Source organism: Ursus americanus, chromosome 7, assembly GCF_024610735.1.
Source record: "Ursus americanus isolate L20-20 chromosome 7, mUrsAme1.1.p, whole genome shotgun sequence".
NCBI classification, from domain to species: Eukaryota; Metazoa; Chordata; class Mammalia; order Carnivora; family Ursidae; genus Ursus; species Ursus americanus.
In genome coordinates, this window is record NC_142133.1 from 55,474,491 (window position 1) to 55,487,533 (window position 13,043).

The window sequence follows — 13,043 nt, forward strand, 5'->3', positions numbered from 1 at the left end:
CTCCTAACATTTGTAAATCACCACCATTATTCACAAAGTGTTTTTACATTTCTCAGGATGTATAGAGTGCTGTATTGGTTTTCTGAGATGTAAAGACAGATAAAACACACCCCTTGCCTATAAGGAGTTCATAATCTAATAGAAGAAATACACATGAACAAATAATTGCAACATAATATGCTGGGTGCAATAATAATTTCCATGTAAGATCCAAAGTGATGAAGATGGTAGAAAATCTAATTTTGTTAAAGTAAGGGAGTAGAAAATCGTAATGTCTGGCAAAGGAAATGTATGCATGAAAAAAAATCATGACGTTCTCAGGAGACAACTAGTAGTTTTATTAGAGCTTAAAAGGAAAGGGTGTAGTTGCAGTAGGTAAGCCATGGAGATGTGGCCAAAAAGGAACCATTTATCCCTTAATTAGGACATGTAGGTATTGAGCATACTCGCTAAAAATTTTAACACAGAGTGATATATTCTGTGGAGGAGGGACCTGGTGTGTAGGGGATTGAGAAAGGGAGTAAGTTCATTTTATTACAGTACATTTGTTATAGTAATCCAGGAAAGAGATGGTTGTGTCTTGAGTTACATAGAAACTGGGAGAAATTTTTTTCTAGAGCTAAAGGTGAGGCCGGAGAGGGAAAGAAACCACAGGATCTTAATAACTGGAAATGCTTTTTTGAGTGCTCACACTATGGAAATAAAAATTATAGTTAAGTTCACTTTAATTTACAACTAACTACCTGTTTTTAAAAAAGGAAACTTTTAATTTTGGAACATGTTAGATTTACATGAAAGTTGTAAAGATAGTACAAAGAGTTCTCAGTGTTCCCTAATGCTGACCTCTTATGTAACCATGGTATTTTTGTCAAAACGAAGAAATCAACTTTGGTACAATACCATTAGCCAAACTAAGATACTTCGTACTGATTTCACCAGTTTTCTACAGTGTTCCTATTTTGTTATTAGTTTTTTGGTTATACTGCCACAAGCATCATTTGTTTCCTTCAAGTACAATGGGAGTAGTAGTAATAGCAGTTACTTCAAACCCGTATAAGATAGTTAGCAGTGTCCCTGGCCTCTACTGGATGCTGGTAGCACCTCCCCAGTTGTGACAACCCAAAATGCCTTCGACATTGCCAAGTATTCCTTGAGGGGCAAAATCACCCCCAGTTGAGAACCACTGCTTTAAGCAAAAAAATTGGTGGAACTCTCTTATGAGAATACCTCCTTATACTGGTATTGCTGGTGTGTTTCCTACAGAACAAATGTGTCTATGGAATAAGTAATTTGGGAAAGTAGTGAACGAAACAAAATTAAAGAAGTTATATTTCTTATTCCTTTCCCCTTTCCTATCTGTTCCCCTTTTTTAATCTCCTTCTTCCTCCTCCCCTTTCTCCACTTCCCAACTTTCTCCATCCCCATTCTTCCTTCCTTTCTGCTGTCTCCTCTCCTCACCTTTTCCTCCTTTCCTTCTGTCAGCTCCCCCTGCCTCACTGCAGGATTTCTTAGAGCCTTTAATATATCAGTGGCATTTTAATTTCCAAGAGAAGACTGTAGTACATGACATTTCTAAAACTGGTTTAACTGTACATTGATTTTTTTTATGGGAAGTATACTTCCCATAGGTTTGCTGTTCAGTCACCTATTCCTTGGAAATTAGTAGGTTGAACTGGGGGTTGTTAGGTATAATTATAGATAAATAGGTTACCTTATATCCCTGAATACAGAACTGTCCCTCATTGTTAAAGGGGAAGCAGATAGATGAATTACCTATAACCTTTGGAAGGCAGTGGTTTTTGCATGTCTGTTTAAAAACGCACCGGGGCACCTGGGTGGGTCAGTTGAGCGTCGGACTCTTGATTTTGGCTCAGGTCATGATCTCGGGGGTTGTGAGATCGAGCCCTTTGTTGGGCTCCACACTCAGGGGAGTCTGCCTGAGATTCTTTTTCTCTCTCTCCCTTGCTCCTCCCCCTGCTCACACGCACGTATGCTCACACATACACACACACACACTCTCTCTCTCTAAATAAATAAAATCTTTAAAAAATATAAAAATACACCAGAACATTTTAAATTCAGTTCACATTAAATAAGTTTATGCTATATTAAAACAACTAGCAGTTATTAAACTTTTTAATTTCACATTGATAGTTCTAGTTAGGAGTTGAATTATTTTGCTGAATATGGTGGAGTAGCTATTAGCAAATACTTTTGTTCACCAAGATAACCCACAGTTAAGTACTGGGATCAGGGGACTGCAGTGTGGGGCCATGGCTGGCCATCCCATCTCAGCAAGAATGATTTGGTATGCCGGTTTCTAGCAGACATTCTAGAGCTGCGGATTCTTGGTGATCTTGCTCACATTTTATTTTACTTTTTAAATTATGTTATATTTGGGCAAAATATGTAAATAATTCTGTATTGTTTAATTGGTTTAAAGTCTGATGTGTTAAAAAGTATGTTTTAGAAATTGTAAGATTGTCAGTTCAGTGAAATAGAATTAATATTAGAGTGTTAGTTCCTGTATGCTCTAGTAAGCATTCAACTAGAAGATTAAAGTGGTGAACTTCCCCCCTTTATTTATTTTTCTATTCCTTATAAGATAGAAAGACAACTTTACAAAATAAGAGAAAAGAATTCTAAAGAAATTTGATACCTTTAGTGATACCTCGAATATTTATCTCAGTGGTTGTTTCAATTCAGATACCTAGGGCCAAAGATTTTAGAAGGTACTGGCCTGCATAAAATGGGCCAATTGACTTGAGTCCTTTTCCTATTAGGCAGATGGCTTGGTGAATGACCAAAAGCAGATGTAGATTTGTCATCACAAGGGGGTCTTTCATGGAACAGATGGAAGTCCTTTTTCTGATAGACTCTGAATAGTCAACTTTTTTTTTTTTTTAAAGATTTTATTTATTTATTCGACAGAGATAGAGACAGCCAACGAGAGAGGGAACACAAGCAGGGGGAGTGGGAGAGGAAGAAGCAGGCTCATAGCGGAGGAGCCTGATGTGGGGCTCGATCCCATAACGCCAGGATCACGCCCTGAGCCGAAGGCAGACGCTTAACCGCTGTGCCACCCAGGCACCCCAGTCAACTTTTTTTGATAATAATACCAGACTTAATAGAATGTTATAAATTGAAAATATTTTAGGCATCTTAAAAAGTAAAGTATATATATAGTATATATTTTCTCAAATTCTGATTTTTTAAGTTTGAAAAGTTATTTTTCATAGAATGACTAGAAAATCACGTTTTTAAGCAGGATGGGAAAAGGGGATAGAACAGCATCAAGTGGAGGCTGATGTAATATTGAAATATGTAAGGAAGCAAAGAACTCATTTCCTGTGTCCATTTTCTCTACTGAGGAGAATCGTTTTCGAATTGAAAAGGGTAAGAAAAGCATTTATTAAGAAGGGATGGAAACACAACATAGGTGAGGAGATAATTATAGAAGAGCTAGACACTTTTAAGTGAATCTAAGCTTTTAGACTTAGATAAATTATATCTTATCATACTGAAAAGTTAGCAAATAGGATTGATACCCACTATCAGTGAGTGTCTTTTGACAAATAGGAGAGATACCAAAATATTAGTGATCATCAGTGACCAATTTGCAAAAGAAATGAAAAGGTGATTTCTACAAAGTAGACTGTTAAACTTGATGTCAGTCATCAGCCCCCAGTAGGATAAATTATTAATCAGATAATTAGTGAGCACTTAAAAGAAAGAAGTGGTGATTAGCGTGATTTTAGTAAGAAGTCATGTCAGTCAATCCCATCTCCTTGTTTTGTTTTCTTGAAAAAGAGAATGCCAGTTTTTTTTCAAAGTAAACAGTATTTTTTTAATAAAAATTTTTTATTATGTTAGGCACCATACAGTACATCCCTAGTTTTTGATGTAAGGTTCCATGATTCATTACTTGCATATAACACCCAGTGCACCACTCAATACGTGCCCTCCTTAATACCCATCACCAGCCTATCCCAATCCCCCACCCCCCTCCCCTCTAAAGCCCTCAGTTTGTTTCCCAGAGTCCATAGTCTCTCATGCTTCATTCCCCCTTCTGTTTACCCCCCCTTCTTCTTCCCTTTCTTCTCCTACCGATCTTCCTACTTCTTATGTTCCATAAATGAGTGAAACCATATGATAATTGTCTTTCTCTGCTTGACTTATTTCGCTTAGCATTATCTCCTCCAGTCCTGTCCATGTTGCTGCAAATGTTGTAAAATCGTTCTTTTTGATGCCTGAGTAATATTCCATTGTAGATATGGACCACATCTTCTTAAAATGCCAGTTTTATTTATTTATATCTTCGTTCAGTTCCAGGAGCAACTTAGGTGACTTACATAAATGTACTGCAAGATGAATTATAACAAAAGAAGTAGAAAACAGCATACGTTTATTGGATTTGTGTTCTGGGTCCTGTACTAAGCAGTTTACATGTTATTTCATTTTATCCTGAGCAGACCCCAAAACAGCCATCCCCCCAGTTTTTATAAGATATGTGAGGAAGTCCCCAGTAACTGTTCCTGAAGCACCCGGGACAGGTATTTTACATGAAAGATTCATTTGGGGCAGATGTGAAAATATTTTAGAGCAGTGGTTCCCAAACATTTTGGTATTAGAACCCTTTTATTTTACACTCTTAGAAATTATCGAGTACCACAAAGAGCTTTTGTTTATGTGGGTTATATCTATTGATATTTACTATATTAGAGAATAAAACTTCAGAAAATTTTGGAGAAGGAATACTTAAGCACATATTGCAGTAGCTGTCAGAGGGATGACATCATCATCACTTTGTCTAGCTTCTGGAAAATTCTTCTGGATTCTCAAGAGAGTACAAAGGGAAAATAGCTTTTTAGTGTTATTATGAAAACGTTTTGACCTTGCTGCCCCCCTGAAAGACTCCCTGAAAGGCTTCCCCTCAGGAGCCCCCAGACCACACTTTGAGAATCCCTGTTCTTCGAGGAAGGATCCAGCTAACCTAGAGAGAACAGGCTGTGGTATCCTGCATCTACACATATCAAGTTGGAGCCAAAGCAGCATTGCCAAATTTATTGGTTGGTGGACTTGCCAGTCTTACATCTCAGTTTAAGCAAAGGCAGAGAGAGAGGTGCCAAATGGTAATTGTAAGCAATCTATACAGAGTAGCATTTATGTCATCAGTGAAAAAAATATTTCTAACATTCCTTAAGCTCATTAGTACAATCACTCATACAGATCAAAATAGCTTAAAAGCAAAGCCCTTGTAGTAGCTGCCTCTGGAAGGTAGACTTCCGCTCAGGGTCTTTCAATCAGCCACTTCTGGAGTGTGTGGGTAGGAGCACAGAGGGGTGTTTCCAATTAGAAATGTGTGTCACACTGTCTGTGCTCAGGTATTTTAAGGTAAACAATTGGAGAGCTAATAAGATATATGTCAGAAACAAAGTATGTGAATCAAGACTTTTTTTTGTTTTTAAATAATGAGATTTAACAAATGAGGATGAAGTTCTCTGCATATTTTTAATTAACCAGGTAAATGTGGAGCTGGAGAAAATCATCTGACTACTTTTTACACAAGAAAAGATCCAGAGATTTTAGTTAACTTCAGCCTTGCCAACCAGCAGTTTTTAGAGCAGTTGCTGAGAACCTGAAGATAGCCTTTAGCCAAGTGAATAGAAATATAAGTGTTCAAATAAAGGAGATAATTGTTAGATTCTCTGGGGTAGTTAGACTTCTCCCTCTGTAGCAATCACCAGTCATAAATGCCTTCATTCTTTTGGATAAGGCCACACATCTGCCAGCACCCGGCATCCATTCTCAGAGTTCTCAAAAGCAGGCCACGGGGCCGCTAGCTCATACTGTAACATACTGTCATGCCTTGGTTTCGTTGGTGTGTGGACCACCTGGGAATTTTAGATACTAAAGTGACTTCAGATTTCTTCCAGTCTTCTTGATATTCAGCTTTGCCTCTAGAATCACAGTATTTTTTCACTCTGTACTCCAAGTTTGCTGACCTTTGTGCTCAGATACTTGTGTTCCCTTGTTACATGCTGCATTGTCCCATCACATTCACCCAGGTCAGCTCACCTCTTAGGTCTGGTTAATCTCACCACCACCACCATGTGTGACTTACTCCTGATAACAGCTGCATTGTTTATGCAACACTTAGAACAATACTTGATTCTGGAGCCCCCGTTTTAAAAGACATTGACAATGTAGAGACTGTCCGGATGAAGATAACTAAACAGGAGTTTATAAACCAAGCATTATTTTACAGAGTGACCCAACCTGTTCTCGCTCCCTTTCCTGCCATTGTCTCAACTAGTCTGTGTTTCACTCACACTGAACCACCCACAATCTCTCAAGTGTGGCATCTTCTCTCAAATTTTCATTCTCTGCTCAACCCCCTTCCCTGTCTCTATGATGAATTCCTACTTTAACTTCAAGACCCAAGTCAAATAATATCTCTTCCTTCGTAATTTCCCTTGACTTTCCTAGGTATTCTTACCTCTGGGTTCTCATAGAACTTTATACATGTCTGGATTATGTATTTAATCAAATTATAATCTAATCCAGGAGTCTTTTCTGTAAAAGACTGTATGGTAAATATTTTAGGCTTTGTCTGTTTCTGTCACAGTTACTCAAAAGTAGCCATAAATGAGTGTGACTGTTTCAGTAAAACTTTATATGGACACTAAAATTTAAATTTCATGTGATTGTCATGTCAAGAAGTAGTCTTCTTTTGATTTTTGCCCCCCAACCATTTCAAAATATAAAAACCATTCTTCGTTTCTGATCAGTACAAATCAGGCAGCAAGCTAGATTTGGCCCACTGGCTATGGTTTGCTGACTCTTGATCTAATCCATATGTTTATTCTTTCAGTCACTGTTGCATTCATTCATTTATGAAATATTCGTTTGCTGGCTCTTCTAGTTCCTGTGAATGCAGTGGTGAGAAAGAGACATAGTAAGGCAGAATCTTCTGCATTTGATTAAACTTACTGAGTTCAGACTTCCTATTCCATTTCTGTCCCCTAAGAATAGTATATTTCCTGGTACATTTTGAGATGAAGTAATGAAGATTGAAGATTGAACAGGAATAAGCCATTAAGTCTTTGCTAATCATTTCTCCTCTGACTGTGATTATGGTATCTTAAGTGAGTGTGAGAGAGAAATGTTATCTAAACACAGTGATAAATTTTAACAGATTATTTTGGAAAGAACTTTGTTGAATAGATGCGAGGATAAAGTATACATTTTGTCTGTTTTGTTGATGACAGCACTATTAAAGTGATATGCTTTGAGATTTATTAGCATTCTGTAATGAATTTTCTACATAGTTTTTGGTATGAATGTTTTAATTAACATTTAACTTTTATAATACTATCTTGGGGTAGATGGGTAAGCTATAGGGGAGGGGAAGCTTTTAACTAAAGGGAAATTTCCTCTCATTTGGATGTACCTGATGACATTTTTATATCCTACAAATGGTGTATTTTTAAGGATTAAAACCTTGGGTTGAGTATAATAACATATTAAGTCATTCTTTTACGCATAGAGATTAACTAGCTTTTTTCTTACTTAGCACTTTGCATGTATGTGGTTTTTCAAGGTTATAGGATACAACCTTAAAATACTTGTTACCTCATATAATTTTAATCCTAACAGTGTGATACATGCTTACTTTCTCTTTATAGGAGAGATAAACTTTGGATTTGCATGGAGTTTTGTGGAGGTGGTTCTTTACAGGATATTTATCATGGTAAGACAAAAGTTATGTTTTATACACATTCAGTAGAATTTCTTAAAGTATAGTTATTTACTATATTAAAGCATTAATGTTGTTTTGAGGAAAGTATGTTTTATTATTGTTTAGATAATATAAAAGAATTTAAGATCCATACGGATGAAAGGAGCACTTGCATTGTAAGTTGCAGAATTATGTGCAGTTGAATTATTTGCTAATTGTAAAGAAGACATATTATATATAGTTCAAAATTTCAAACTCAGGTTTGTAAGAAACATGTAAAGGCCTTGATGGTTAACACTAAGCCAAAAGAATATCCAATTAATACATGAATAGTATTAATATAAAGATAACTGATTTTTGTTCTCATGTATTTAAGAAGCATCAGTTAAATTGTTTACTTTTTTAAATACTAGATTCTGCGGAGTTAAAAATTATTAAAGCTTTTTTAATTGAGATTTCAGTGGAGTATGTAAGAAAGATGTATGAAGTACAGTAACAGTGTATACGGTTTTTTCTCTCTCTTCCTGTCCCATCCTGGTTCTGTGAGTGGGTTATTGTCACGAACTGCAGAGTAGGTTTATTCTTTTACGGAGCTGTGCTTTTTGATTAATGTAAAATAAAATACTATTTTATAAGTCATATGTCAATTTTACGAGAAAATATTTTGGGAAATTTTTTTATTTTTCTTGATATGGGATTTGTGCTCAGGTTTTCCCATTAGGGCCTCCTAAGTAGTTTTGGGGTTGATTGTAATAAAGCAGATGTTAAAAGACTATTTGGGTAGGAATTTTACTGCCTCTATTTCACTTCACTTTACTGTATCTTCTTGGTGTAGATTTTACTTACCATAAAGATTAATGTAATAGCATTTTAAAGTACTACTAACTACAGCTGGAATGGGAAAAAGGAAATGATAGATTTTCTGGAATTGTTTTCAAAGGCTAATGAAGAAAATGGGTTTTTAATTGGTCTTTAAAAGATACGTACACTCTAGGTAGAAAGAAGAGGTAGAAGTACATCCTAGGAGATGAAACAGCAGTACAGTGACATGCAGGTGTGACGTGTGAGGTCACTGTCATTGGTGTAGGGTCTCTATTTGGGGAATAGGGTCAGATACGGAGAACCTGGAAAGCCAGGTGGAAGAACATGAGAACATTTCTGCTTTTGAAAAGTTATTTCTTTTCTGAGAATATTTTTTTATTATGTATGGCTGTTCTTTATATTTCAGAATTTTTTTATTAATGACATTTTGATTTCAAAGGTTCAGTGAAACTTGAGAAATACTTGGCATTATTTTGTGTTGCAGGACATAGTGTTTCTGCAAGCTATTCAAAATTCAAAAAGCTATTTCCCTTTTTTTTTTGTCTTAATTTGGACTAATTTGCCTACTATTTTTTTTTTCATACTTATTCATTTAATTTCCTTCGTCCTGAAGTTCTTTCAGCTGGGTCTTCCAGGGGAGCAAGCTCAGTCTTTGACCCTCACTCTTCAATCATAGTTTAAGTGGGGCATAGACAGATATTTTCTGTCAGCATTTTGAAGATATTAGACCACTGTCTTTTACCTTCTATAGTTGTTGGTATCTTCTGTCACTCTAACTACGTATTAATCCTTTTCAGGTGATCTTCCTTTCTAATTGACTTTAAGATTTTTTTTCCTCTTAATTTCTGGTGTTTTTAGTATCTAAACATGGATTTACATTTACTTTTCTTGCTTACGACTTAAAGTGCTTACCAGAGAGGATTTAGTTTATTCATCAAGCCTGGACAGTTATCAGTTATTATCTCTTCAGATCTTTTCTACCCCAGTCTCTCTGATCTCTCTGTTTAGAATGTCAGCTAGATAGACATTAGACCTTCTCTGTGTCTCTTAAACTCAGCTGTATATTTTGCACTTTTTAATCCCTCTGTACAGCACTGAGGATATTCAGAACCATCTTATAGTTAACTGATTTTATAGCTGTAGTTAGTACAGCTGTTTTAATTTTTGGTGACTGTATTTTTTCATTTCTAAAAAGTATTTGATTCTACTTCAAGCCTCCCTTCATTTTATATTTGTGTCTTATTCTCTTATAATTTTTCATTCCTTCTTTTACATCTTTAGTTTTTTAAGCATACCTTTCTTCAGTCTTTCTCAGATTTTGAAGTAATTCCATCAGATATATACATATATATATACATATATATATATATATATATGTATATATATATGTATATGTATATATGCTTGCTCTTAGGTATCTGGTTCTGCTTTCTTCATGAAGAAGCAAGAAGACGAGTTTAGTTACAGAAATCATTTTATCATGATTGTTGACATTCCATTTCAATCAAATGTTGGAAATAACAAAGTAATATGAATTTCTTAATACTGATTTATTTATACTGCTCAGCAAGTGGGTCAGTGGAAGAAACAATAATTTTGTAACACCCTGGATATTCTCAAACATACATACAAGGGATTTACATGCTTATACAAAACCCTAGTCTCTGTTCACTCCAGACTGCATCCTGATTTCCACCAAATGACCTCCTCGTGGCGATGTGTATACTCCTCTTTGGCTAGTCTGTAGTGCTGTCTACTTGCACAGCCACATAAGACAGATACTTCCAGTTTCTTTCTGTGTTTCTCTTTCTCTTCTCTCTTTTATCACATTGTCATTCTGTGGGAGTAGTGTACTAACTTGGGTTACCTCATCTAGTGAAAGAGAAGTTCTTCTTTTCTAATAACCCTAATGCTTGTGGGATTTTGCTTTTTTATAGGTGTATGCAAAGCATATTTTGATCTGTCATGCAAAATATGCAAAGCCTGCTTTTTTCTCTGTTGTTTCTCCTTTTTTTTATTTCTGCTTTCTAAAGTATCATTAAACCAATTTTTATATTTTGTTTTACTGTTCTTAATGCCATCACTCCATACGATTTTTTAAAAATTTAAATCTTCTTACAAGAGGGAACTGTATTAGTTATCTTGTTGCTATATAACAAATGATCCCAAAATTTAGCAGCTTAAAATAACAAATATTATGTCCCAGTTTCTGAGGGTCAAGAATTCAGGAATGGCTTAGTTGGGTAATTCTAGCTCAAGTTCTCTCATGAAGTTACAGTCTGGCTGTTGGCTGGGACTGCAGTCCTCTGCAGGCTTAAGTAGGGCTCGAGAATTCACTTTCACTTTAATTCACTTAACATGGCTGTTGGCAGAAAGCTTCAGGTCCTTGATGGCTGTTAGCAGGTCTCAGTTTTTTACTCTGTGGATCTAGCCGTAGGACAGCTTGAGTGTCTTCACGAAATGGCAGCTGGCTTCCCCAGACATGCCCTCTCAGAGAGCAAGGAAGAAGCCACAAAGCCTTTGATGATGTAGTGGGAGAAGTTTCCGCCATATCTTGTTCTTTAGAACAAGTCGTTTCTGTCTAGCCCATACTCAGGAAGGGAATTAAGTTCCAACACTTGAGGTGGAAACTATCAAAGCATTCGTGGACATGTTTTGAATTATCACAGGTGTGGGGGGGGGATACGTTTTGAATTTATACTTTTTCATGAGTTTCTTCTCTCCTTTTGTTTACTTTTTCTTTGAAGAACTAACATTGGAACCTTTCATTGTCCCAATATAATGCATTTTTTCCTCTATTTTCCATTGAACATTTTTCTTTCTGTTTAATATTGTTCTTTAACAGTTTTCCACATTCTGTTGTGTCATTTCTGGGGAATTGCTTTTCATCCACTTACTTTTTTCTTCAGCAGGAATTCCATATGGCTTTTGAGAGTGGGTCCTTCCACAGCGGTGGTAGTCTAGGTCGTGGTGGTGTTTTTTCCAAGACCTCAGTGTATCCAATATATTTGAATCCTAAACCTGAGTGAAGAAGAGGCCTGTGGTGACAGAATCCAGAAGATATTTTCCCCTATCCAGATCCTAGGCCATGACACAAAATCCCCAGTCTTCTCTTTGTCCTTGTCTGCCCTTTTAAGATGAGGGTGTAGCCCTTTGAAGGTTCTGGTTTTATGGGCATATTTGTTTTAACTCTTCCTCTACAGATCAATGGCCTTTTCTTCTGTTTCCCATGTAGGGGATAAAACTAAAGCCCCAGCTTACTAAGATTGGCCTTTCCCTTAGAGACAGCTAGAATATTTCACATTTTTACCATTCTGATTTTCATTTCCCCTTTTGTTTTTGGCTCCTGGGAAAGTCTCTTACTTTTTAACTTAGCTAGGAATTTAAAAGGTTATTTAAAATATTCTTTTCTGTCATTTCTAGGTGTTGTTTTCAGGGTTTTCAGGGTGTTTGCCATATTGTGGAAACAAAAATATAAAGGAGGCCCATCTTCTTGAATGAGAGGGGCTTATAAACCATAAGAATGAGTTATATGGCTTATCTTCAGACATTCAAACCCAGACTTGTCCTTAACAAAACTTAAGTGAAATAGATTTCTCTCTTTCACAATTGTAAAGTACCACAAATACCCCAAAGTAAACAGTTTTACAAAGAGGTTACTATCTAGCAAAAGATTCCATCATTGGAATTTAATTCACTTTTTAGAATTGTCTCAATAGTCTCTCCCACCTAATGTGGAGAGACTTTATTCTAAAGTGATTAGTAGGGAAAAAGAGAAAACTATTTAAATGTCTTCAGTAGTGGATAGATGCACACAGAGAAATATTATTTAAATATTATGATTGAGTTATATGTATTGATATGGAAAGTTGTCCATGGTAAGTGAAAAAAGCAGGTTTTAGAATTGTATGTGTAATATGATTCCGTTCATATTCTTCTGTGAGATCTATACATACATTATTTAAAATGTGTCTCTATATAAAATTATCTGGTAGACTTTAGGCCAAACTATTGATATTGCCTATTATCGAGTAATAGTTTGGGTAAGGAAGAGACCTTTACTTTCCAGACTTGTCTATTGATTGGATTTTTATAGTGAACATATTAATTTTATAGCTATAAAGCAAATAATTTTAGGGGAAAAATATTGACTTAAAACCATCTGTAATGCAGGGTGCCTGGGTGGCTCAGTTAGTTAACCAACTTTTGATTTTGGCACAGGTCATGATCTCAGGGTTGTGAGATTGACCCCTGCTTCAGGCTCTGTGCCGGGTGTGGAGCCTGCTTAAGATTCTCCCTCTCCCTCCGCCCTTTTTAAAAAGAATTATTTATTTATTTGAGAGAAAGTGAGTGAGAAAGAGCACAAAGGGAGAGCAAGAAGCAGACTCCTTGCTGAGCAGGGAGCCTGACGTGGGGCTCAGTCCCAGGACCCTGGGATCATTACCTGAGCCAAAGGCAGTTACTTAACTGACTGAGTCAC

The 13,043-nt window shown here is 36.2% G+C and overlaps 1 protein-coding gene across 3 annotated transcripts in view; it reads left to right on the forward strand.

Moving 5' to 3' along the window:
• Positions 1–13,043, forward strand: part of MAP4K3 (mitogen-activated protein kinase kinase kinase kinase 3) — a 181,968-nt gene that overhangs the window by 99,990 nt on the left and 68,935 nt on the right. For all 3 annotated transcript variants that reach the window (XR_006781710.2, XM_045809020.2, XM_045809021.2), the window contains exon 4: positions 7,689–7,753. Coding sequence is in view for 2 of the 3 variants with exons in the window: in XM_045809020.2 (XP_045664976.2) it covers positions 7,689–7,753 (65 nt within the window). In the remaining variant the exon portion in view is untranslated. The remainder of the gene's footprint in view (positions 1–7,688; positions 7,754–13,043) is intronic.